The sequence below is a fragment of the Stenella coeruleoalba genome, assembly GCF_951394435.1.
Source record: "Stenella coeruleoalba genome assembly, chromosome: 1".
NCBI classification, from domain to species: Eukaryota; Metazoa; Chordata; class Mammalia; order Artiodactyla; family Delphinidae; genus Stenella; species Stenella coeruleoalba.
The window spans coordinates 111,054,702-111,079,471 of record NC_137169.1 but is presented as its reverse complement, the minus strand read 5'-3'; the positions used below and the strand labels follow the sequence as shown (position 1 = coordinate 111,079,471).

Sequence of the window (24,770 nt, the reverse complement as noted above, 5' to 3'; positions counted from 1 at the left end):
AGTTCTGCAGACGCACCTGGCGAGAGCAAGCGACAAGCTCCGAGGGGTAACACGCGCCCCGCCACCATGGAGGGGAAATGAGAGGTGCAGTTTCCACAAATGCCTCCCAACGCCCAGGTCCCCGCCACCGTCCGCCCGGCAGCCCGGGGCCGGGAACCAAAAAGCTGTACCTTGCCCCTGCCAGGTACATCCAGCCTGCAGCCCAGACGCTGAGCCTTAGCTCCTTCTTCCTGCGCGCTTCTACTCCTCCGACGCCCGCGGGGCACGGGGCGGGGCCGCCCCTCCGCAGCCAATCCCCGGGCGGCTGCAGCCCGGCCGGGCGGGAAGACCTGCGTGCTAGCTGCGCCGCGCCAGCAGTGCTCGCTAGGACGGTAACTGCACCCGCTCGGGAGCAAGCGTCCGCGGGCCCTGCTCCCGCTTTTAATAGACACCCTCCCCCCACACACACCCCCAAAATATGCTTGCAGAGAGAGTGGAGCGAGTGACAGCGGCGCGCGCCTAGCTCTTTTAGGAGTGGAGGGGCTCCCATCCTGGGTAGGAGAGGTGCACGTGGAGCACTTGGGCTGCGTTTGAAGGCAGCGCCTGGCCGAGACGGGCTCAGTGCAGATGGGGAGCTGCTTACCCAAAACGTGGGGGGCCCTAACCACGCGGGCGCAACCGGTCAGCACGTAGAGCTGCTGCTACCTTCCCCCAAACATGCACCCCGGACCCGCCTCTGCAGAGGCACTGACCCCGGCGCCCCCGGATCTGGGCGGGAGGTGGCGGGCGGGGAGGCGCCAGCCTCGGAGGGGAGGGGCGCGCGGAGAGGGCGGGCTGCCCGCTGGCGGCCCACCGTCCGTCGCGGCGCCGGGGACACTCCCGCCGCCTCCGCTTCGTCTCCCCTGGTCCCCGGGAGTGTGGGCAGGGCTGTCCCCGGGCTTCCGTGGGCCCGGCCTCTCCCACTTCGGGAGGAAAACGCAGGGGAAGCCCCCGGCGCCCGCCGCCCCCGGAGACCCGCGTAGCCCCCGGCCGTGCAGGCGCTGAAGACGAGCTCGGGCGGGGCCCCGGTGCGTCGTGCCTGTCGCCGTCCGTGTCCGGAGCGGCGGCTCGCGCCCGCCCGCTCGGCGCCCCGAACACCCCTCCCCGGGCCATAGGGGCCCCACCCTGCGGGGTGTAGGCGACGGCCGGCCCGGGACGAGCGGAGCAGCCGTCGCGGGGCCTCGCCGCGGCCTCTAGCGCCCCAGCCCCGGGGAATGCAGTGGCCCCCGGCCCCTGGCGCTTCTCCGTGTCTAAGCTGGGCCTCCTCGTTCGCCTGCTCCGCGGCCACGACGCTCCTGAGCCGCGCCGGCCGGGCCCCCCTCATGGCGGCCAAGTGGTTCAAGGAGTTCCCCCTGAACCTGAAGACAGTGTCGGAGCGGGCCAAGCCCGGCGGCGGGGGAGGCGGCAAATTGCGCAAGAACTCGGAGGCGGGCGGCGCGGGGCCCGCCCCGGGCAAGGGCCGAAAGAACTCGGCGGCCGAGCTGGGGAACAGCCGGGCCGGGGTCGGCCCCCCCAAGGATAGCCGACTGTCCCGAGACAGCCTGCAGGGTCTGATTCAGGCCGCCGCGGGCAAGGGCCGCAAGAACTCCCGGGCCACCGAGGAGGAGCCCCACCGGGGCGCGGCCAAGAGCTCAGGCTGCAGCACCTACATCAACAGGCTCATCAAGGTGGATACTCAGGAGAAGAATGGGAAGAGCAACTACCCCAGCAGCAGTAGTAGCAGCAGCAGTAGCAACAGCAGCTCTTCCTCCGCGTCCTCTTCGCCTTCCTCCCTGGGACCCGAACTGGACAAGGGCAAGATTATTAAGCAGCAAGACACGGTAAGAATACAACCTCCCTTGGACCACCTCTCCCCTACTGAAGCGGAGCAGTGGGAAGGGAGCATCGTGAACCCGCTAAACTCTAGGGTTCTTTATACCTCAGAGAAGGTGAGGATGTATTTACCCCCTCTAACATTTGACTCCTAAGTGACCATTTAAAATAGATTTTGGTTTTTTTTAATCTTGAAAAATTCTCATTCTGGCGTTGGGGAACTTGGCAGAAATGTACTTCCCATTTAATTTTATCAGTTTAGAAGAATAAGTGAATGAGACAGTTGGGTGCTTTGTTAAATGTGATCCCCTTGTAGATGTGGTTTATTTTAATTTAGAAATCCAGGGGAATTGCAAAGCTAGATTTGTGTGTAAATTTTATCCTTCTTGAGCTTAAGGAATGGTAACCTCTAAACTGTTTTAAGTACTGATTTCAGCTGCCCCCCCTTCTCTGCTTTTTGGAAGCGCCATCGTTCTTTGCACTTCAACCCAGTAAAGGGTTTCTCAGACCTTCACTAGCAGCACGAGATTACAGCCCTCTTTCATTCATCCCATGAACATTCACTGTGCAGGAGCCATATAGGATAAGGGGCACAGGGCTCTAAGGACTGCGGAGGCTACAGAATAGGACAAGGAAATGCCCTGAAGGGAAATTACAGATCAGGACAGAAGGTGTTTCCTGCTTCTTACACACTGGAGGTTTTCTGGGTGCTGTCCAATGTGAGACAGTTAAGAAAAGGAGTGTGAACATGTGAAGAGACCCACTCATTCTTACAGAGATGAGTTGGGGTTTTGTTTGTTTCTTATTTTTTTTGGCTGCGTCGGGTCTTAGTTGCAGTGCTCAGGCTTCTCTCTAGTTGTGGCGTGCAGGAGGTTTTCTCTTCTCTAGTTGTGGTGCGCAGGCTCTAGAGCACGTGGGCTCTGTAGTTTGAGGCGCGAGAGCTCAGTAGCCCCGCACGTGGGATCTTAGTTCCCCGACCAGTGATCGAAACCCTGTCCCCTGCATTGTAAGGTGGAATCTTTACCCCTGGACCACCAGGGGAGTCCCCGTTCGTTTGTTTTTAAGTCTGCTGTTCCGTGTGAAGGAGAGAGAGAAGAGCTTACACCCAGCTTTCAGACTCCAGCCCAGCCGATCACTTCCCTGTCATGAGAACTTTAATTTTCTCTTGCCCAGTCTTCAAACATGTGGCCCACCCGGATGGAGTCAGGAGTGGTAGCACATACCACGTGTGTCTGCATTGGCACTTCTATTCATTCCTCCACTTATTCTGTCCACAAGTATTTACAGCGTACCTACCCCCCTGCCAGACACTGCCAGGAGAGCCATGGAAAGCTGATCAGCTCGTCCAGACATTAGTCAGTGGTCTCTCCATGTGTTTAACTAGATCATAAGCACCTTGCAGCCAAGCACTGAGTATCATGCTTCGTGTTCCTCGCTGTACCTTGGGGATGCAGTACACATGTTCAGGCAAGAAGAATGGAGTGAGGGAGTGAATGGTAATCACAGTCCTCTGCAGTGATTGCCCGGTTATTGGTCGTCACTTCTAGATGTCTAAAGTTTCTTAGGCCATCTCCTTCCAGAAGAGGACTCTCATCCAGGCTGTCCCCTCCTCCTCACTTCTCCCTGTTTAGCTGGATTCTTCTGCCAGCTCCAGTGGTGCTTCTCCATGAACTCTTTGGAGTATGTAATCAGAGATTGTACCAAGGCCTGGGGCTTCCTCCCTTAATTTTGATTCACCTTTGGTTTTTATTCCTCTCTCTCTCTTTAACTGGAATAAGTAGTTTATCTATACTATCCTAGCTGTTTATTTGTGGAGCCACGTTGACAATAGGGAAAGTGCTGTGCTTTAAAAATGAATATATCTTTTTTCCCCATAAAACTCTTCCTCCCTGAGAAGCACCTGTCAAGCTCAGGCTCCCTAAGCGCCCACATTGTCACCCAGCTGCTGCAGAACAGAACTATTGCACTCACACCACCTTCCCAGGCACTTTTCTATTTTTGGAAGGATGGATGCTTTCTGTAGCAAATACGGATCAAAACTCTATCTGATCGTAGTCTATGAGAATCAGTCTGCCTATAAATTATTGAACCTAGAACTCCCACAATACTCTTCAGCTCTGACCTATTTCTTAGGCTTCTTATTATGAAGCCTGCCTCTTTAGAGCTGTTACAAATTCCTTGAGGACAAAAAGTAAGTCTTGGTCTTATTTTATTCCCTCTCAGTGCCTAGCCAGTGCTGGTGGGTGTTCAGTATCAGTGGGTGATGGGCTGACTTAACCATGACTATATTGCTCAACTGGTTGGCATTAAAAAAAACAAAATCATGGAAAATGTAGTAGACCAGTTCATTTTTTTGTGCTCTAAAGCCATAGACATCTTCCACCTTCTGCCATCCACCCCTGCTACACTTTAACCAGCAAATGCCTTATTGCTTGGGGAGAGAGAGGGAGGTGAAAAGAGCCTTGGGGATAAGCAGGAGAATTTAGATGGATTGTTGCCAATCAATTATACTACCAAAATAAACCAGATGTTTGTCCAACTGGGTGAATAATAGTGTAATCAAGTGCAAAAGCTCTTCAGAACTGGTTGGAAATTTTGACCTCTTTTTGGGTCTGCAGGTTTTTTAGCAGTTTTTTTGATACCATTGTCACTCTGGTATATGACAGTCCTTAGCAACTCCCCTGTCTGGTCCTTTTACAGGTCATCATTTTAGAAGACTACGCTGACCCTTATGATGCTAAACGGACGAAAGGCCAAAGGGATGCAGAAAGAGTAGGGGAGAATGATGGATACATGGAACCCTATGATGCACAGCAAATGATAACAGGTTTGTAACCAGGAGCTGCTTTATACAGACTGAAATCTCACACTCACTCAGAACGTAGTAAAAATAATCACCAGTGTGTATTTTGGGAAGAGGGGAGAAGGGACTATACCAGAGCCTGCTGAGTGGAAGAAACAGAAATTAGACTCAAAACTAAAGTCAAAATATCTGATTAACATCCCTAATGGTTTTCTGTCCTTCAGTTTTAGAATTTGTGGGAGTCTTTAAAGTTTTTCTAATTCTATGCAAAATGACACTTGTGAATTTGCAGATCTGCTCAGAATGTGATCTTCAGTTTTAAGATTATTTAAATACACTTTTTGGCCACTTTCAAAGCTTAGACATCCATAATGGGAGTCATAAATCTGTACCAAGGGACTAACACATACTTAAAGTACTTTAAGTTGTTAAAAGTTGCAGAGGGCTTCCCTGGTGGCGCAGTGGTTGAGAGTCCGCCTGCCGATGCAGGGGACATGGGTTTGTGCCCCAGTCCGGGAAGATCCCACATGCCATGGAGCGGCTGGGCCTGTGAGCCATGGCCGCTGAGCCTGCTCGTCCGGAGTCTGTGCTCCGCAACGGGAGAGGCCACAACAGTGAGAGGCCCGCGTACTGCAAAAAAAAAAAAAAAGTTGCAGACATGATGTGATCCTCTGTTTTATAGTAGAAGATTGATTTCTCAACAAGCTTTACGATATTGGAGGAAAAAAATTTAATTACTAAGGCATGAGTATTAATCACTGACATGAGCCAAACCACTCAAGGCAAACCTCCTAAAACCAAAGTTGACTACTCTTGTAACTTTTCAAGTTGGAATAATTCCAACTTGTGAGTTGAGCACTGTCATTTTTTATGTCACACTTTCCCTTTTATTCATAATTCTCTTAAGTTGGTATAAACAATACTTTAAAAACTAATTATTTAGATTTATTTGTGCAATTTTAGAGTAAGTTATCTATTCACCTAATTTTCCTTAAAACATTCTTTAATCTGTAATGAAAAAATGCAGTTTCTAAGTGCTGACTCAAGGGAGCCTTGTTTGAACATCGTGGGTTTCACGCCTGGGAAAGGAATAATTGGTCACACATTAAAGACTTTGTCTCTTCTGTTTAAAAACAGATGGAAAAGCTGTAAGCTCAGGCTCCATAAGCATAGTCTCAGAAGAGTTGAGCATGAGGGTAACTGCAGCACCCTGGAAGGGTCAAGACAGGCTTCAGAGTGAGACTGAGCTGCAGCAGGAAAGCACTGCTCTGTTTCCTGCTCTCTGCTTACAGAGATAAGGCATCACATTTGGGAAGGGTGTACCCTGACCAGGCTGTGACCCTGAAGGTCACTGGACTGTGACCTCTAATGAAATCTGTGAATGAAAGGAAGTGAAAATGAACTTAGTCAGAATTTTAAAAAATATCAGAGGCTTGAAAGGAATAGGAGGAAAGATTTTCTTTTACATAAAACTGAGGGAAAAGATTTTCTAAAAAAGCAAAAAATTAATGCTTTGTTTTGATTCACCTTTCTTTGTCCTTTGGTTTTTATTCCTCTCTTTCTCTTTAATTGGAGTAAGTAGTTTATCTATATTATCTCAGGTTTTTTGTTTTTTGTTTTTGTGGAGCAACACTGATAATAGGGAAAGTGCTTTGCTTTTTAAAAGTGAATGTCTTTTTCTCCCCCCATATAACCACCACAAAACCCTGAAACTAGGGGACCCTCATACTACCCCCTTGTTACAGGGTAGAAAATAAGATCAAAGAGATTCTGACTCTCCTATGTTCATAAGACTCTTCAAGAGACAGAGCAGGAATTGGAACCCAGATCTTCCCACTCCAGACTGGGTGGTCTGCTTTCTACACCAAACTGCCTCAGGACCTGTGAAATGATGTATGAAAAAGTTTAAACTTTACATATAAGCAAGGCACCTTTCCACTCAGACTCACAAGGAAAGTTGTATTTAAAAGTCAAAAGTTGGTATGTAACTTGTTGCTTTTCCCAAAAAAATAAATAAATAAAATTTAAAAATTAAAAAAATAAAAGTCAAAGTGTCCAATACGAAATAAATGTAATAATAGTAGTAGCTAGCATTTAATATTTGAACATTTATTAAGTTCCAGGCTCTGTTTTAAACAGTTTATCTGAATAAATTTACTTAGTAATACAAAACTAATGTATTCAATTGGAGGATAAATTCAAATTTATTAAAAATTTAAATTACTAACATTTAAGAATTACTAGCTTTTTTTCCTTTGCTCTTTTAAAAAATATTATATTGGTGAATTTAAAAAGTCCTTCATTTAAAATATATATCACAAAGTACCTTCTTTGTGCTTTGTGATATATATTTATGTGCTTTATATATATAAAAAATATATATCACAAAGGTATAAGAGAATATACCTCTTATTCTACGCATAGGTTACACAGCTGGACAGAATAACAGGAAGTGGGTTTATCGGAAGCTGGGAATAAAAGATTTGCTGCTGGGTGGGTTTTTTTTTTTTTTTAAACCTTTTACTTTTTTCTGTCCAGTTTGCTCCCTGTGGGCTTGGTTGTCAAGTCCAAGCTCAGAAATGTCTCACATTTCTTGAGAAATGTTAGGGATTTTGTTTATTTCAGCAGGAGATAGAGAGGGTTCTGAAGAATATGATTTAACTGTGGAGCACCCAACTTCTGTACTGCCTTTTTGGGTGTGTTGTTTTGTTTTGTTTTGTTTTTTGGCCATGCCACGCAGCTTGTGGGATCTTAGTTCCCCGACCAGGGATTGAACCCAGGCCCTCGGCAGTGAGAGCATGGCATCCTAACCACTGGACCACCAGGGAATTCCCAGTACTGCCTTTTTAATACCTGTGAAGTGGAAGTAACATGCCTGATTTCAACAATATCTTGGATGTATAGAACACTGTTCATGATGGTATTTTGTAACAACCATCAGATATTTCCTAGGCATTTCTTTACCATGCACCCGGCCCTGTGCTGGGCTCTGGGCATCCAGGCAACAAGATGCACAGGACCCATGTCCTTATGGACCTCACAACCCAAGGGGCAAACAGACCTAACAGAGCGGAAAATATGTCACTTAGCACTTAGCCATGAAGAGGAGAATAAGAATCACCGTCTCCCTCAGGGAACAGAGGAAGGAACAGAAATTGAGGCATTTATTACTTTCCTATGGCCAAGGCTTAGGGGACCCAGGCTCCCTGGATTCCCCCCTGCCCAAAACTTTGCTCTTAACTTTTAAAAGCTAAGGATTTATAAATTTATGAATAAATGCTCACTTAGATTTCTCCAAAGGATTGTTAATAAAGATATGACAGTCAGTACAAGGCAATATTAGTTTAAACCTGTTGTTGTTCTGTTAGATTTGCAGGAACATTTTAGCTAAATAATTAGCAGAAACATTCTACTTAATTTAGCATGATAAGTTTTCGCCACCAGATTAAAACGTTAGCATTGGGAGGATCTTTAGAAGTTCCCCAAGATGAGCCAGCATTCAGCATGATAATTCCTTCTGCAGCTGGTATCACACAAGTCGAGCGTCTACTAGGTGCCAAGTTGCCACATTACCCCACTAAATCCTACCAGCCTGTGTAGTGGGTGTTAGAAGGCTCTGTTTTACAGATGAGGAAACCAAGGTTCAGAAAGATTCAATAACATGTCCAAGTTATGCAGCTGGAGAGGGGGGATACCAGGTCATCCAACACCCTTTGGTTTTAGTTACCAAGCTCCAGTCACAGATTGTTTTTAAATTTTTATTGTTGCCTCCAAATGGTTTTATTGGTTGGTGTAGATAGTCAAGTCTAAAGGAGAACCTCATTTTGTCAGTCTCCATTTAAAAAATTATCCATGATGGAAAAAATAGAAACAGAAGACTTTTTGATTTATTTACTTTGTCTATATTTTGCTTGTTAAACTTAAGTTTCAGGACTTCTGAATTATATCTGCTTTTGTTCAGATATTTAGATTTGTTCGACAGGAGAATATTAATTTTAAATCAAAATTTAAACATTGGTAAAAGATCCCTATTGCTGATTCTAAGAGAAACATAGAGCCTTATGAGACTCTAAGTTTGATGTTTTGAATACATGGAATGGATTAAGGGAAAATGTACATTACAGAAATTGTAACTAGCATTCTACATGAAATCTTTGAGGCATAAAGTAAGATATGATAGAGAAGGCATGGGCTCTGGAGCTAGTAGTGAATGGCTCCCCTGCTGACTACTACACAGCCTCAGTCTTTTCACCTGTGAAAATGGGCCGACACATCTCTTGCTGCATTATGATGAGGCCCCACTGAGCTGCAGGTGTAACATGCCTGGTACATGCATATGTGAAATATATCACAATTATTTAGACACTCTGGAGAGAGAATTCCATTTTCAAAGAGAATTCTGAACAAGTATAGGGGAATATTAATTGCTAACTAGAACTAATTTAGCAAGAGAAAGTCTTAGTCTTCTGCTGATGTTTTAAAATATAGATGGCATACTTAGGTACAGTGAGAGCTGGGAATTGAGAAGGGAAAATTTTCGGCCAGTATTATGTTTCACGGCAACCAGTTGCAGATACGAACTGGTGCAGGTCAGGCCTCAGTTCAGCCCTTGGTGAGATGGGTGTTTATCTGCAGCCCGTTGGCTGTATTCTGTTGTCTGCCGTGGTAAATGGCCTCTATCGGCAGAGCCAGGGCGTAGCTTCCTCTAGCCATTTCCTCCTTCTCAGGCTCGTTTCCTCTCAGAGCCAGCTCTGCACGTCAGGGGCTATTCTCCCTGCAGGAAGGGTCGGCTTGCAGCCCCCGCAATTGTTTCTGTTTCTATGGCGCCTCAGGTTGGGGGCAGCCAGGTGCTGGAAGGGACTGGAAGGTTACTCCCCTTGAAGGGGCAGATAGGCCCTGCGCTCAAGCCCTATTTTTCCCCGTAATTAAACATTGTTTAAAAAGATGATCATACTCTGCAGATTTTGCCCAATCCCAGGATCATCCTGGGAAGGAACATTCTCAGCTGTAGACTTTCCAGTGTTTTTCCCAGAGCTCTAAGTGTGCAGTGACTATCTAAAATAGAAGGAATACTGAATTCCCTGGCGGTCCAGTGGTTAGGGCTCCACGCCCTCACTGCGGAGGGCCTGGGTTCGATTCCTGGTCCGGGCACCTAAAATCCCACAAGACACGTGGTGTGGCCAAAAATAAAGAAAAGAAACAATCATATATTTGGGACTTCCCTGGTGGTCAAGTGGTTAAGAATCTGCACTTCCACTGCAGGGGGCACGGGTTCAATCCCTGGTTGGGGAGCGAGGATCCCATATGCCACGCAGTGCAGCCAAAAAAAAAATTAATAAAATGAAATAGAAGGAATACAAGTGCTGCCTCATCTCAAAAGTAAAAACCCAAATACATGTGTAATAAGAACTCAAGATTCTAATCACTGTACATCATTCTAACACAAACTCATTGAAATTTCCTGTGAGCAGGACTCCTTCTGTCTTAAGGTTGGAGTCAAGCCTTTTTCTATTTTGTTCGACTGGGACAGAATTGAAGCAAGGACCTTAGGAAAGGTTTCCCCAGCCTATGCCAGTCTGAGGGTAAACTTAGGTTTTGATCAGAAACTTTAAAATTCTAAATTAGTCCTTTGAACTCCTTTGTGTTTTCTCTTTCCTCTTTCCTAGTTCTGTAGAAAAGTTCTTTTTCATAAATTCCAGGCTTATCTTAATTGAACCAAGAGCAGAGTGAGTTTTTTGTTTCTTGTTTTCCATAACTCCATCTAGAATAAGCCATGAAGAAAAAAGACTGTCGATTGAAAGTCAAGAGGCTTGAACCAGAGATGCAGGAGACCTCAAATAACCCCAGGCACCTTCCTGGCCTGGGGATGGGGAATAGTCCTTCTAACTCTCACATTCGGATGTGGAAGTTTTTGATAGTAGGAGGACCCTTTTCCTTGGGCTGGGGCTAGCAATGATAAGATTAGCTCTGGAGGGCAGGAGGAACTGGGATGGGGACTGTGGGGACCCAGGTGTTGTGGGAATGCTTCTCGGGCTTAGCTTCTTATTAGAATCACCTGGGGGAGCTTTTGCAACTCTGACTCCCAGGCTCTACCCCAGCTCAATTCAGTCAGGACCTGTGGTGATGGGACCCAGCCATGAGTATTTGTTAAAGCTCCCCCAGGTGATTCTAATGCACTGGAACTGCAGTTTTATAGGATTGGAGCCAGCTGCAGTAAGGGGCCCTATCCAGCAGAATTAGAACCTCATCCTACAAATAAATTCTGCCCCTTTGACTTTAGTGTCCTGATTTTAATAACTTTTCCCTAGAATGTATCCTTTCCTTGTTGTAGAAGTCTTATGGAGTCAGTGATCCTTCTCTATGGAGTGTCACCATGCCCATTTTCAGTTGCCTGGAGAAAGTCTCACTTTCCTTCATTTCTGTGGCACTGTAAGTCTCCTGATCCTCTTCCTCCTTACCTGACCATTCCCTCTCAGTCTTCTTTGGTGGCATCTCTTCTTCCAACCACCCTTAACTGAAGAAGTCCCAGATTTTGCCTTTGATCCTCTTTCCTTTTCAATCAGCCTCCTTTTCTCTGGCGATGGCTTTCATTCTCACAATGCCAACAATGATCCATTTGTGAGTAACTCCTTGACATGTACCTCTGACCTTCATCTCTCTGCCAAGCTCCAGGTCCATACTGTCTGTCACCTGCCTGGAGAAGTTCTAGAGCTCCTTCCCCTCCCTCTCTCCTCCCATCCATCCATCCAACCATTATTTAGCACAACTGTTTCCTACAAAGTCAAACAAGACATGGGGGTCCCTGGCCTGGCAGTCTCCACCAAATTGGAAATACAGACACATCAACAAATAAATCCATACACTGAGAGAGATGTAAGGTGAGAGTGGGTTGGCAAAGCGGTGGCACCTGGGGGACATGGGGCACTGGAGGAGAAGGTAGGCAGGAAGGAGGAGGAGATGCTAGGCTAGACTCCAAAGGATTGGCAGATCACCAGAACACTGGTGGGTATAAGACAGTGCAGTGTGCAGGGAACTTCAGAAGTTCCGTTTGGTTGGAACAAAGAATTGGATTTTAAGGGGTTCAGGGATAGGGTGGTATTGAGAGAAGAAATTGGAGAGGGAAGCAGTGATGTGACCACAGAAGGTGTCCCATGCCATGCTGAGCAGTTTGCACTTTGTAAGTGGACATTTGAGAACTTATTGGGTGTTAAGTGATGAGGTGAGGTGTTTGTGTTAGAAAAGTCCTCCTTCATTGTGACCGGGTGGACGGATTGAAGGCTTCCTCATGGGCATTTAGAGGAACCACAGCATGATGCTTCTGTCGGCCTATATCACCAGCTCTGGTTGTCAGAGACTCTAGTCATCGCTGACTCTACCTGCCAAGGCCTCTGGGCCCCAAGCTGGTCAGTCCCCAGACGCTGCTGCTTCCTTCCCACTGTGGCTGGCCGGCTGGTTAGCTGGTGGTTGGTTGATTTGCATCCGGTTTTTTGCATCCATTTCTGTGCCTCCGTTCAGACCATACCTTTATTCTATCCTGTACACTGTGTTGGAGTTATCTTCCAGCAAATCACAAATATAATTATTATTACCTGTTTAAAAACTAGCAATGGTTCTCCACAATATAAACTTTTTAATTCTGGCTTTTAAAACTTCTGCACTTTGGTGCCTGTCCTGCCTACTTTTCCAGCTTCTTCTCCCGCTACCCCTCTCCTCTCTTGGCCTCTGTCCTTTGAACTTCTCTCTCGATTCCCCCTGATGGGAACAAGCCCTTTCTGGTTCCCACCTCCATATCTTCACTCATGCAGCTTCCTCCACTGGAAATGACCTTCTCTATCAAAGTCAATGCATCTTCCATTTCTCTTCCACTTGGAGTCAGTCCAAGTGTGGTGGCTAAGAGTATGGCTTCTAGAGCCCAACTTCCTGCTTTTGAATCCAGGCTTTGCACTTACTGGTTTGGGCAATTTCCTTAAACTCTTTGTGCTTCAGTTTTCTCTTGTTATATAGGGAACTAATAGAACCTATCTCATAGGGCAGTTGTGAAAATTACAGTGCACTTAGAAAAATGCATAATGCATAGTACACTATGGCTAAATGTTAGCTCTTGAGATATTATTTTTGTTGTTTTTCCCCCAACTCCTTTTACTTTTATTTATTCTGTCGTTGTTAGCCCGTTAAGTATTATTTGTGAATATGTCACTACGTCGAAACCGCCTAGAAGTCAAGAACTCTGACGCACATAAAGATCTTACCTCAGTGTATGTGGTGGCCCAGTGCTTGAATATAGTAAACACTCAATTTTTATGAACATACTTTGATCACAGCTTCCTAACAAGATGTAAACGCTTTGAAGGTGAACCACACTCAAGAGGAGACAGGGGGACCGGGAGTTGTGGAGCAGGTTGCCTTGAGGCCACTTCTCCAAACTGCAGGCGCGCAGCCCCAGAGGCAGGCCTGCAGCCCCAGAGGCAGGCCTGTCTTCGGTTGTGATCCCCTAATCGTTGGACTCGATCCTGTTATCTGGCTTGATCCTATTATCTGGCTCAGGCAACTGGCGGGAAGAAGTCGTAGGGCCCTTCCCCCAGCTGGGCAGCCATCAGCCCAGTAAGGAACAATCCAGACGTTCTAGGCCACCTTCAACCAGACAGACCTGTCGGTGGGGGGTGCAGTGGTAACTGGGTTCATCACCGGGCTTCCGTGACACCCTTTCTTCAAAAGTATTGTGAATGGTGTGTGTTTTTCAGAAATCAGACGACGAGGTTCCAAAGACCCTCTGGTGAAGGCTCTTCAGCTGCTCGACAGCCCCTGTGAGCCAGGGGAGAACGGCACGAAGCCCGAGGCGCTGGCCAAGAGACGGAGCTCCAAGGAGCTGCTGGGAAAGCCGCCGCAGCTGTACGACACGCCCTACGAGCCGGCGGCTGAAGGCGGCCCGCGCGCCGAGGGGCCGGAGCGGAAGGCGCGGCTGCCCCAGGACGACGAGAGGCCCGCGGCCGAGTACGAGCAGCCCTGGGAGTGGAAGAAGGAGCAGATCGTGCGGGCGCTGTCGGGTGAGGGCTGAGTCCGCGCCCCCCGCTCCCTCCTGCTTTCTGCTTCCCTGATGGAAAACCCCGCCAGCCGCAGCCGGGGCTTTGCAGCCAAGGCTCTTTCCTTTATGTTCCTCAACTGCAAACCTCTTTTCCCAAGAAATCTGATGATATGGGGAAACGAGAATTTGGCTATGGTTGGAAGACCAGGACTGAAGACGAGCCCTTAATGTTGCATGTATCCTGTATCCTTCTGGGTATCTTTATTTTCCTTTATCTTGGCAGTATGTGACTATTTTGGAAATGCCTTAAGTCACTATTGAAAAACCTTATCTAATCACCACCAAAGCTATCAAATTGAGAGCAGCTTTTTCTAACTCTTACTTGGTGCTACTCTTCAAACCTGTTAAAATCCCTGTTTATAAGATGCCAGTAGTGGATCAAATGGATTAGAGGAGAGGTGGTTGGAAAGCTGGAGGAAGCTAGCTTTTTTTTTCCTGTCAAAAATCCTCCTGAAGGAATCAATTCTTCAAGTCTGAACTTTTTTTAATAACTTAAGAGGAAGTTGATAAGTAGATTGTCAATAGTTATTAAAGGTAATTCTCCCTCCTGCTTCTCCCTGGCCACCGAATTTCTTTCGCCTTTGATTTTAAAAGTTAGGGCTATCTTTTCCCTTTAACAGTAAAGCTATGTTTTTGATTAAAAGTGTAGTCAGTGTAGGGAATTCCCTGGCGGTCCAGTGGTTAAGATGCTGTGTTTCCACTGCAGGGGGCACAGGTTCGATCCCTAGTCAGGGAACTAAGTACGATCCTTAAGCCACACAGCCAAACAAACAAAAAGTATAGTCAATGTAAAGGGTGAATAGAAAAGGTAGTTTGTTCGATAGCAAACATTTGAGTCAGGTTTTCTGTTTGTGTGCTTTAATTTTTTTATATAATTTTATTGAAGTATAGTTGATTTACAATGTTGTGTTAATTTCTGCTGTACAGCAAAGTGATTCAGTTATACATATATATATTCTTTTTCATACTCTTTTCCATTATGGTTTATCACAGGATATTGAATTAGTTCCCTGTGCTATACAGTAAGACCTTGTTGTTTATCCTATATATAATAGTTTGTATCTGCTAATCCCAAACTCCCAATGCTTCCCTCCCCCACCCCCAAATCAGTTTTTGTCTTATTTTAGAATTGTTTTCCACAAATCTCTGCTGGGCACCTGCTACAATGCTAGATGCTGCTCATTTTATCTCTTTATCTTCTATCCAACCTAGATGTCATGGCATCTTTAAGGCACTATTAGTAGTTTTTTTCTGAGTTGATTTTTCTCTTTATTATTTCATAGTGAAAACTTCATTTGGTGTCAAAGAATGATATGCACTCTTGCAGGGAGTGATTACCTGTAACTCTGTTTAGTCTTTTATTCTAAATATACCAAAACAAAGAGTTTTTTATAAGTGCATGCTGAAGGGACTTCCCTGGTGGTCCAGAGGTTAAGACTTCCCTTCCAGTGCAGGGGGTACGGGTTCGATCCCTGGTCGGGGAGCTAAGCTCCTACATGCCTCATGGCCAAGAAGAAACAAAACATAAAACAGAAGCAATATTATAAAAAATTCAATAAAGACTTTAAAAATGGTCCACATCGAAAAAATCTTTAAAAAAAAAAAAAGAACATGCTGAAATATACTACAGTGGTTTCCTCTCATATTCTAAAACTGTTCTACATTAATAAATATCTTGCAGAAAAAGTGGCTGCATGTGGATGCTAACAGTATGATCAGATATCAAAGACAGCAGGAGCTCAGCTATCCCAGGGCCTTTTGCAGTATTTTTTTAAATTAATTTATTTTATTTATTTATTTTTGGTTGCGTTGGGTCTCCGTTGTTGCACGCGGACTTCCTCTAGTTGTGGTGAGCTGGGGCTACTCTTCATGGCAGTGCGCGGGTTTCTCATTGCGATGACTTCTCTTGTTGCAGAGCACGGGCTCTAGGAGTGTGGACTCCAGTAGTTGTGGCACGAGGGCTCAGTAGTTGTGGCTCGCAGGCTCTAGAGCGCAGGCTAAGTAGTTGTGGCACGAGGGCTTAGTTGCTCCACGGCATGTGGGATCTTCCCGGACCAGGGCTCCAACCTGTGTCCCCTGCATCGGCAGGCGGATTCTTAACCACTGCATCACCAGGGAAGTCCCTTGCAATGTATTTTTGCTCGAATTAAAGAGGGGGGAAAAGCTTCTTTCCTAAGATGAGGCAGACAAGGTCTTTTCTTTGAAGTTTACATGGGTCACCTCAGTGGCCTCTGATGTTAAATGGAGCCTTCCTTCCAGTTCAGTTTGAAGGCTCTGAGCGACCTTCCGTCAAGGAGGAGACAGTGAGGCAACACCACCGACAGAAGAGTTGGACCCAGAAGATCTTGAAGCCAACCCTCTCTGACCACAGTGAGGGGGAAAGAGTGGACCCAGCCCTGCCACTGGAGAAGCAGCCGTGAGTCTCCTCCACAGATACGTGTAACACACAATGACCGGGAACTTGGTCGGGGCACACTGGACCATTTTACATGATTCTTTTTGGTGCTGAATACTTGTCTGGGTGGGACTTATTAGTGAAAACCCATTTTCAAAGCCCAGTGCATGTGTGCAGAGTAGAGAATGCACTGCATCCCCAGAACCTGATCTCAAATTCCATTCCTCCGCATAGAGTGAAAACTTTTAAAATGACACTAGCCCTGTTAACTCCCTCTTAGGTGATTGATAGGTTTTGTGATCCAGGATTACCCACATCTCATTTTGTCTATTTTGAATGGGAAGCAGGATCTAGTCCAGCTCTTGAGCTTTCACTAGAAGTTCATTTCAAATAATGCTTTATGGAATGATGCCCTGTCTGGACTGGTATCTTGATGCTCATGGTTTCTCCCCCTGCCCCATTTTTCAGTTGGTATCATGGTGCCATCACCCGTGCTGAGGCTGAGAGTCGACTACAACCCTGCAAAGAAGCTGGGTACCTGGTTCGAAACAGCGAGTCAGGGACCAGTAGGTACTCCATTGCACTAAAGTGAGTATCATAGCCTCCCTGTCCGGATGCAGGAGAGGAGACTTTCCTAGCATGGGTAGATGACCAGGCAAAAAAGCTATACTTTGAAGGTGGTTCACAGGGGTATGTACTGTCAGAAAATAAGATGCATTTGCTTGGACAACAGAGTAAGACATGCTCTGATTAGAATGCACAATTGGGGGAATTCCCTGGTGGTCCAGTGGTTAGGACTCAGCACTTTCACTGACGTGTGGCCCCAGGTTCAATCCCTGGTTGAGGAACTAAGTTCCTGCAAGCCGCATGGCATGGCCAAAAACAAAAAAAGAATACCGAATTGGTACTGGGTAAATGTCCCAATACCTCTTATGATAAAGAGAGTCCTATTTTATTACTGTTGTACATTGATCACTTTCTGCCTTACATTACGTGATCTAAAGTAGGTCCTCTCAGCAGAGAAATAATTCTTGGTAAAAAAAATAATTTCTAACAGGATAGTTCAGTGGTTCTTTTATTCCCTAGTGTTTGGGACTTTAATAAATCCGATCCCTTGATTGTCAAAATGCCAGCTGCAATTTTGGTACTAGTTTCTTTTGATGAAAAAGGAAACACTGCCTTGCAATGACTCCCCTGCCCAGTTGTACACAGAACATTCATTTTGGCCTGGTAGGCCTGGTGGAGCTGGTGTCATGGAAATTCTCCTTGCTCTTGCGAGTTCAGTGGTGCTATATTGGAGGATCATTGTCAAGAGCCCTAACAGCATTTCCTTCCTGAGGAAGCTGAGCCCCTGCAGCTGAAACAATCAGACTGGAGGGGATAAGAGGTTGTCGGGGGGAGCAGCATGGCTCAGAAAACGGGATAGGCCACCAGATACACAATACCAGGAATAGCTTTGCTGTGTTCCTGAGACTGGTGCTCGTGGATTAGATCTTTGAGCCTTCGGTGCCAGCTGTCATTATACACAACCAGGAACAGTCTTTCCAGATTGGGTTGGCCGTGGGGGGAGGAAGGAAACAGTTTTATTATTATTATTATTCTTAATGTGTTCTTTGGGGAGGAAACCTTACACATGTCCTTTTAGCCATGACAAAGAGGGTGAGTTTAAACCTCACCTTCGTGGTCTCATACTTGGGTTTAAGCACTAGTTTGGCAATTTGGGGGCCAGGAGGGACTGGCCGTTTTTTTTTCCTTTTGGTCCGGTGCCTGATGACTTGTGTGTATGAAGGATAAACAACCCAAGGGATGCGACACATTTAGCTGAGGGCTGTGAAGCTTCTGAGAGCTTCACTGGAGTGCTGACTGCATTTCTGTTTGAATATCACAGTTCCAGGAATGGATGGGAACCTGTTCGCCTGTGGATCTGGCTGAGATTGTTTTCAGTGGGGAGGGATCCTTCTGCTCACTCATTCATGTCTTCTCCTCCATTTTGGTTTTGTTCCAGGACGAGTCAAGGATGTGTCCACATCATAGTGGCTCAGACCAAAGACAACAAGTACACCCTGAATCAGACGAGTGCTGTCTTTGACAGCATCCCGGAAGTGGTACACTATTACTCCAACGAGAAGCTGCCTTTCAAGGGGGCAGAACATATGACCTTGCTCTACCCGGTGCACAGCAAGCTGCACTAAGGTTCAGCCACCAAAAGCCCCAGCGGGGCCTCTCACACCTAGGAGGGCATCAGCACCCAACCAGTATCTCAGGGGACAAGGCTGGACTGCACCATGATATTTTGGAGGAAGCGGGACGCTTCATTTAGGAGTCCAAAAGTCTTCGGCCTTGAATCCATTCCATGACACTTGGTTACTGACCTGTCCCTTTTCTCCTTGCTAAGTAGTTCTACAATGAGAAACCATAATTTACCAGTTGCCTCCAGTCCTGGAGTAGGGTGCTCTATTCGGGGCGTGACCCTCAGGAAAGGTAAGTCAGGAGTCCAAAAATATTAAGATTCTCCAAAAATGTGCTAGTTGTTCCATGGAATACCTGGTCTCCAAACAAACCAACAAAAATGCACTTGGCTTTTACATAAGACAACAAAAAATGATCATGTGGACCCAAAGAGCATGTAATACGGGACCCCTTCTTGGGGGAAGAGCACAAACAGTGGAAAATAAGTAAATAGTGGGCACTTTGGAGAAAGCTATATTTCTCTCTGGAGGGTCCTAGTTCAGCTCCGGAGTCCATAAAAATACACAACTGTAGGGTCTGGCAAAAGGATTATTAAGAAAGTTTGTGTTTTCTCAATTTCTGTGGACTTTTTCAGCAAATCAGTAATATAAGCATAAATAAGAAGGACGATGCCTCTGATTTAAGAATCACCAACATAATTAAGCATTGGCAGCATTACCATTATTCTGAATTACAGAATAAAATACACAACGAAGATTTCATTTCTGATTTTTAACAAATCTGAAAATTTACAAAGCTCAACAGCTCTTTTCTTATTGAATAATTATACAGAACTTCTGATATATTTTGTTTCACCTTTGCTCATTTTAGTTATTGGAGCCATTTTTAATTTTTATCCCTAAAATTGGATTCACTTTGTATTTCAGAGTAACTTAAAAATATATATATATAGGGAGTTCCCTGGCGGTCCAGTGGTTAGAACTCCACATCTCACTGCCCAGGGCCCGGGGTTCAATCCCTGGTTGGGGAACTAAGATCCCACAAGTCACGCAGCACATATATATATATATATATATATATATATATACACACACATAAACTCTAGGATATGATTGTGTGAACTGGGTCTCTAAAACCTGCAAAGTTTCTCTCATGCTGTACAAAGCAGACCGGTTGGCACCGTATAAAAATATTTTAAAAGACTGGCATTTTCTCTATCTACTACTGCTTAAAGATATTAAAATAATATTCATAGTACCATTATGATTTATTGTGAACTTGTATCGCCAATGTACTTACTGTGAAAAAAAAAACTGTGGGAATGGCATACTGTGAGAAGGCTACAGTGAGTGGCTCTATAATTACAACTGAGCAGATGTTTCTGTATTCTGGGGTTTGTAATTTGGTTCTTGAAACTGGTCCAGATGCAAAAGTGCTGACTGTCATCAATGAAAAGTTAACTTTTGTAACTAATGTTAAATACACAAAAGAAATGTTGATTCGGTTAATTTTTAGGAAAACATATCCTTCTAGTTATTAGTTATCATTTTACTATTATGATTTAGAGATTAGTAAATATTCGCTTCTTTATTCAGTTAAGATTGTAGCCAAAGAGTCGTGTGATCTTTGTTTTTAAAACTTTGAAAGGAACTTTTCCTCACTGGATGTCAAAGATTTTATTAATCAAGAACGTTCTGTTTTTTAAGTACTGATAGAATTTTTTAATGTATTGGTTTACGTACTATATCTTTAGTACAAGATTTTTTTTTAATTTTTAGCATTTGTAGTTCCAGTTCCATTAAACAAATATTTATTATCTTCCATATACAAATAATTCATTCTGTTAAACTTATTTTCAGTTCAACATTCTAGAAATGAAACCTTATTTTTTACTTAAACGTATTCTACAAAGGAAATACAGCAGTCACCCTAATTTTAATAAATGCTGAAAGCTTTGTAAACTTTTTCTTTGTGCACTAAATGATTTTTGGCCCATACCCAGCAACTGTGATGAATGTAATAATGAAATAACATTTTGAAAGCAGACCTGATACATTAAGTATTTATTGAGCTTCTATCATAGGCTCAGTATTGTGCTTCCTCTATATTGTTTTTCTGTGACAGTCATGCTGTTTTCTTTATATAATTAAAAGTGGAGATGTGGAGTTTATATATGGTCCAGTTCCTTCACAATTGTACAGGAGGTTATAATAAGAAGAAATATAGTAAATTCGTAGAAGGGGGGTAAGCTACTCTTTTCTTCAGGTTGTGACACAAGCTGACAAAAGCCAGGGAATTCACAGCTGGGTGGTGGCACAAAGTACCATATGTTCTAAAAACAATTAGGCCCAGCAGGGTTTCCCTAATGGCTTCCTTGTTAAGCCTCCAGGGCCAGCTGATCTGAAGCCCTCTTGACATGTCTCCTCTCTGAGCTCTGAATGCTTGTGCTTTTTGTCATTTTTGTCTTGATACAAGTATTTTCCTGTAGTCGTAATTCTTTGGAATTCATTCAGTCTCCCAGAATATTTTCTGATTCTTTCTGGAGAGAATAATGTCTTCTAGCAAATTTGTACTCATTTGCCTTGAACTTTAGCATCCATGGAGCTTCCTACAGCTGTTCCTTCCCCTTTATCACACCTCCTTTTAAAAAAATGCTCTGTTCCAGGTTATGAGTTTATTTCATTGGCTCATTTCAGGCCTATAAGAACGGAGGGTAAAGGGACACTTCTATTTATTTTGCTACCATAGCTGTTTCTATCAGGATGGATTTCAACCACTGGAGTTGGTGTATTTAAATAAGTAGGAATAAAATAATGGAGAAATGGTAATATATGTACAGAAAGGTAAATGCTGATATGCCTGTTCTGTTCTGAGGATGGAAGTGTCCTTTTTAGTTATCCAAAGTACTTTCTTAAGAATCATATATAAAAAGAGCCTTTATTCTTATCTGTTCAAAGTCTCCATGCTTGGCGGAATTGTTACTCATTTATCGGCCTCTGCCAGAGGACGGGGAGGTGGGCAGATGATCCGTAGGGACAGCCAGAAGATTTTGAGATAGGTAGGAAAATAATCCTAAGTTATTAATTGGGTCATTTGACTATGTCATTAGTCTGTTAACGGCCACTGTTAGTGAATAAATCTTAATACTTAATTCAGAAGAACGACTGAGCATCTGAGACATTCTTCAAGTTGCTTTTTAAATGAGAGTAGCCTTTCTATTCTATTAAAATGTCCTTTTTTAGTCAAAGGTTAATGGCTCATTTTTCCTTCAGTCTAGGGGTATATTTCATTTCCCTTCTCTCCTCATCCTTTTAATATTTAGCAGAATTTATTTGATACCTTTCTCACGTCTCATTCATTCGTTGTCTCTTTCTTATTTTCTGTAACCAGCACTATTTTGGCCTTATGATCTCTTTAGAATCACTCTTCTTTATTGTTGTCTCCAATTTTTGTACCCCCATTAACTTGGACTTAGAGAAACTTGGCCTGCAGTGAACCTTAATTTATTCTCCTTAATTTCTGACACTATAGAAAGAAAACGGTGGTGTGTTACTGCCATCTAATGGAGAGAAAGAAAACTGCAGTGGGAAAACAAAGCGCATTTAGGGCAGGGTTTTCTGAAGGATTTCTGATACAGTCCTTAGCAAGAAAATGATGACACAGCAGTTGCCATCTTGAAATCTGCCCTTTCCTGCGGAAAGGGTGATTTGCAACCTAATACAACCATCGTCACGAGGCCTCTGGACTATGGCTGGATCATGTCGTTTAGAATCTGAAATTTTAATGAATATGCTGGCAACAGATCATGGAGACAGGCATCTCATTTTGTCAAGTTCTTACCCATTCAGTTATTTTGTCAGGGGGCCTTAACATTTTAAGTATCAACTAATACATAGTTTTAACTTCTGAAAATATCTGAAGATTGTATGTAATACTGGTGCCTATCGGTAGTGCTTTAGTAATTTATATCAGAAAGATTTTATAAAAATTTCTGGATGTACTGCAGTAGCCAATATAAGCTGCATGCCCGCCTGAAGATTGGTTTACTCTGAAATGTAACTTTAAATAAACATTATTCCAGGAAAACCAGTGTTTCTGCTTGAGTCAATTAGTTTTGAGAATCACCTCCCTTCATAAAAAACACTTTTCTGCTATAGCAGAGAGAGTCAAAAGTTTCATTTGCAATCACCGTTGATGAAATGTATAAACAAACCGCAACTGAACATAACCAGCAGACGTGACCTTAATTTTCTTTCTGAGTTCACCTTTAGAGCCCTCCTGTTATGTTTTCCGTCCCAAATAAAACAGGACCACACTGAAGCTCTCCTCTTCCTCTCCTCGGCCGTCTCCTTCCTGAGTAGGCGGTTGTTACATTTGTCCTTGTCCCTGACTAGGCATCAGAGTTGTGGCTTTGCTTTTGTTTTTACCCTTGTTTGTTATTTATACAGATGCCCCCAGCCCATCCATGGGATGTGATGTTGCAATCTGTGATGAATCTAAGTTTTTTAAACTTCTACCAGGTGACTTTGATACCCAGCCAGGGCTGAGAACCACCACTGGAAGCAACTGTTTAGAAACGCACAAATAGATTCATTTGAGTCTCTAGAAGAAGGCTATAGTGTTGAGTCTTTCACTATCAAAGTCTTAATTTCCATTGAACATTTATATAAACTGCCACCCAGTGGTACATTGGGTGCTTATTGTGTTTTCCCATCTTTGTTAACCGAAAGGGAAGTTTGCATTGAGAAATACCTCCCCAGCATCACCACAGCAATTAATTACTTTCAGAATTCAGGTTGAGCACATTTACAAGAGGCCAGGGTTTGCTGAGTATTGGAATTTTGACCCTGTGAAAGGCCAAGATGTAAGTAATGAGAATAGACTCTTGGCTACACTCCAGGTGTGCTCCTAAACAAATGCTTTTCATGCTACATTATCTTGCTTTAATCCTCCACAACTCAGTGAACCAGGTGGCCTCATTTTTCAGATAAAGACACTGGGTCAATCGCATAGTAAGTAGTAGCCCAGATTGCAGCCCAGGTCTAATTCTGGAGTGGCTCTTAATTGGTGTACCTAGACAGGCATATCTCGTATTATTGCACTTTAATGCACGTCACAGATACTGCGATTTTTAGAAGTTGAAGGTTTATGGCAACCTTGCATCGAGCAAGTCTATTGGTGTCGTTTTTCCAACAACATCCTCTCGCCTCTTGTCTCTGTGTCACATTTTGGTAATTCTCATAGTATTTCAAACTTGTTTATTATTATTTTTGTGATGGTGATCTGTGATCAGTAGTGTTTGATGTTACTCTTGTAATTGTTTTGGGGCACCATGAACCACGCCCATATAAGATGATGGGCTTAATAAATGTTGTGTGTGTACTAACTGCTCCACTGACAAGCCATTTCCCCCATCCCCTGCTCGGGCATCCCAATTCCCTGAGACACAGCAATATTGAAATTAGGCCTATTGGTAACCCTACAATGACCTCTAAGTGTTCAAGTGAAAGGAAGAGTCTCTCACTTTAAGTCAAAAGCTAGAAATGATTAAGCTTAGTGAGGAAGGCAACGCCTTAAGCCGAGACAGGCCGAAAGCTAGACCTCTTGCGCCATTTAGCCAAGCTGTGAATGAAAAGGAAAAGGTCTGGAAGGAAATTAAAAGTGCTACTCCAGTGAACACACAAATGATAAGAAAGTAAAACAGCCCTATTGCTGACATGGAGAAAAGTTTGAGTGGTCTGGATAGAAGGTCAGACCAGCCACAACATTCCCATAAGCCAAAGTCTAATCCAGAGCAAGGCCCTAACTCTCTTCAGTTCTATGAAGGCTGAGAGATGTGAAGAAGTTGCAGAAGAAAAATTTGAAGCTAGCAGAGGTTGGTTCATGAGGTTTAAGGGAAGAAGCCATCTCTGTAACATCAAAGTACAAGGTGAAGCAGCAAGTGCTGAAGTAGAAGCAGCAGCAAGTTATCCAGAAGATCCAGCAAAGATCATTAATGAAGGTGGCTACACTAAACAGATTTTCAGTGTAGACAAAACAGCCTTCTCTTGGAAGAAGATGCCATCTAGGACTTCCATAGCTAGAGAGGAGAAGTCAATGCCTGGCTTCAGAGCTTCAAAGGACAGGCTGACTCTTGTTAGGGGCTAATGCACCTGGTGACTTGAAGCTGATGCTCATTTACCATTCCAAAAACCCTAGGACCCTTAAGAATTATGCTAAATCAACTGCGCCGGTGCTCTATCAATGGCCCAACAAAGCCTGGATGACAGCACATCTGTTGACAAAGCCCACTGTTGAGACCTACTGCTCAGGAGAAAAGATTCCTTTCAAGATGTTACTGCTCATTGACGATGAACCTGGTCACCCAAGAGCTCTGATGGAGATGTACGAGATTAATGTTGTTTTCATGCCTGCTAGCACAACATCCACTCTGCAGCCCATGGATCAAGGAGTAATTTCAACCTTCAAGT

At 44.3% G+C, this 24,770-nt stretch overlaps 2 protein-coding genes across 5 annotated transcripts in view; one reads left to right on the top strand and one right to left on the bottom strand.

The window, feature by feature from the left end:
- Window positions 1-644, bottom strand: part of TDRD10 (tudor domain containing 10) — a 52,912-nt gene extending 52,268 nt beyond the window's left edge. For 2 of the 4 annotated variants that reach the window (XM_079911881.1, XM_079911882.1), the window contains exon 1: window positions 17-403. In XM_079911881.1, coding sequence (XP_079768007.1) covers window positions 17-190 — 174 coding nt within the window. In that variant the 5' untranslated portion in view covers window positions 191-403. Of the gene's footprint in view, window positions 1-16; window positions 404-622 lie in introns of those variants that run through there. The other 2 variants (XM_079911884.1, XM_079911883.1) reach the window with 2 other exon arrangements.
- Window positions 645-789: 145 nt separating this feature from the next.
- SHE (Src homology 2 domain containing E) lies at window positions 790-22,774 on the top strand. The gene is made up of 6 exons (XM_079911808.1): window positions 790-1,838; window positions 4,531-4,657; window positions 13,375-13,677; window positions 15,975-16,131; window positions 16,579-16,698; window positions 18,116-22,774. The coding sequence occupies exons 1-6, from the start codon at window positions 1,233-1,235 to the stop codon at window positions 18,300-18,302; spliced, it is 1,500 nt and encodes a 499-aa protein (XP_079767934.1). The 5' UTR covers window positions 790-1,232; the 3' UTR covers window positions 18,303-22,774.
- The last annotated feature ends 1,996 nt before the right edge of the window (window positions 22,775-24,770 follow it).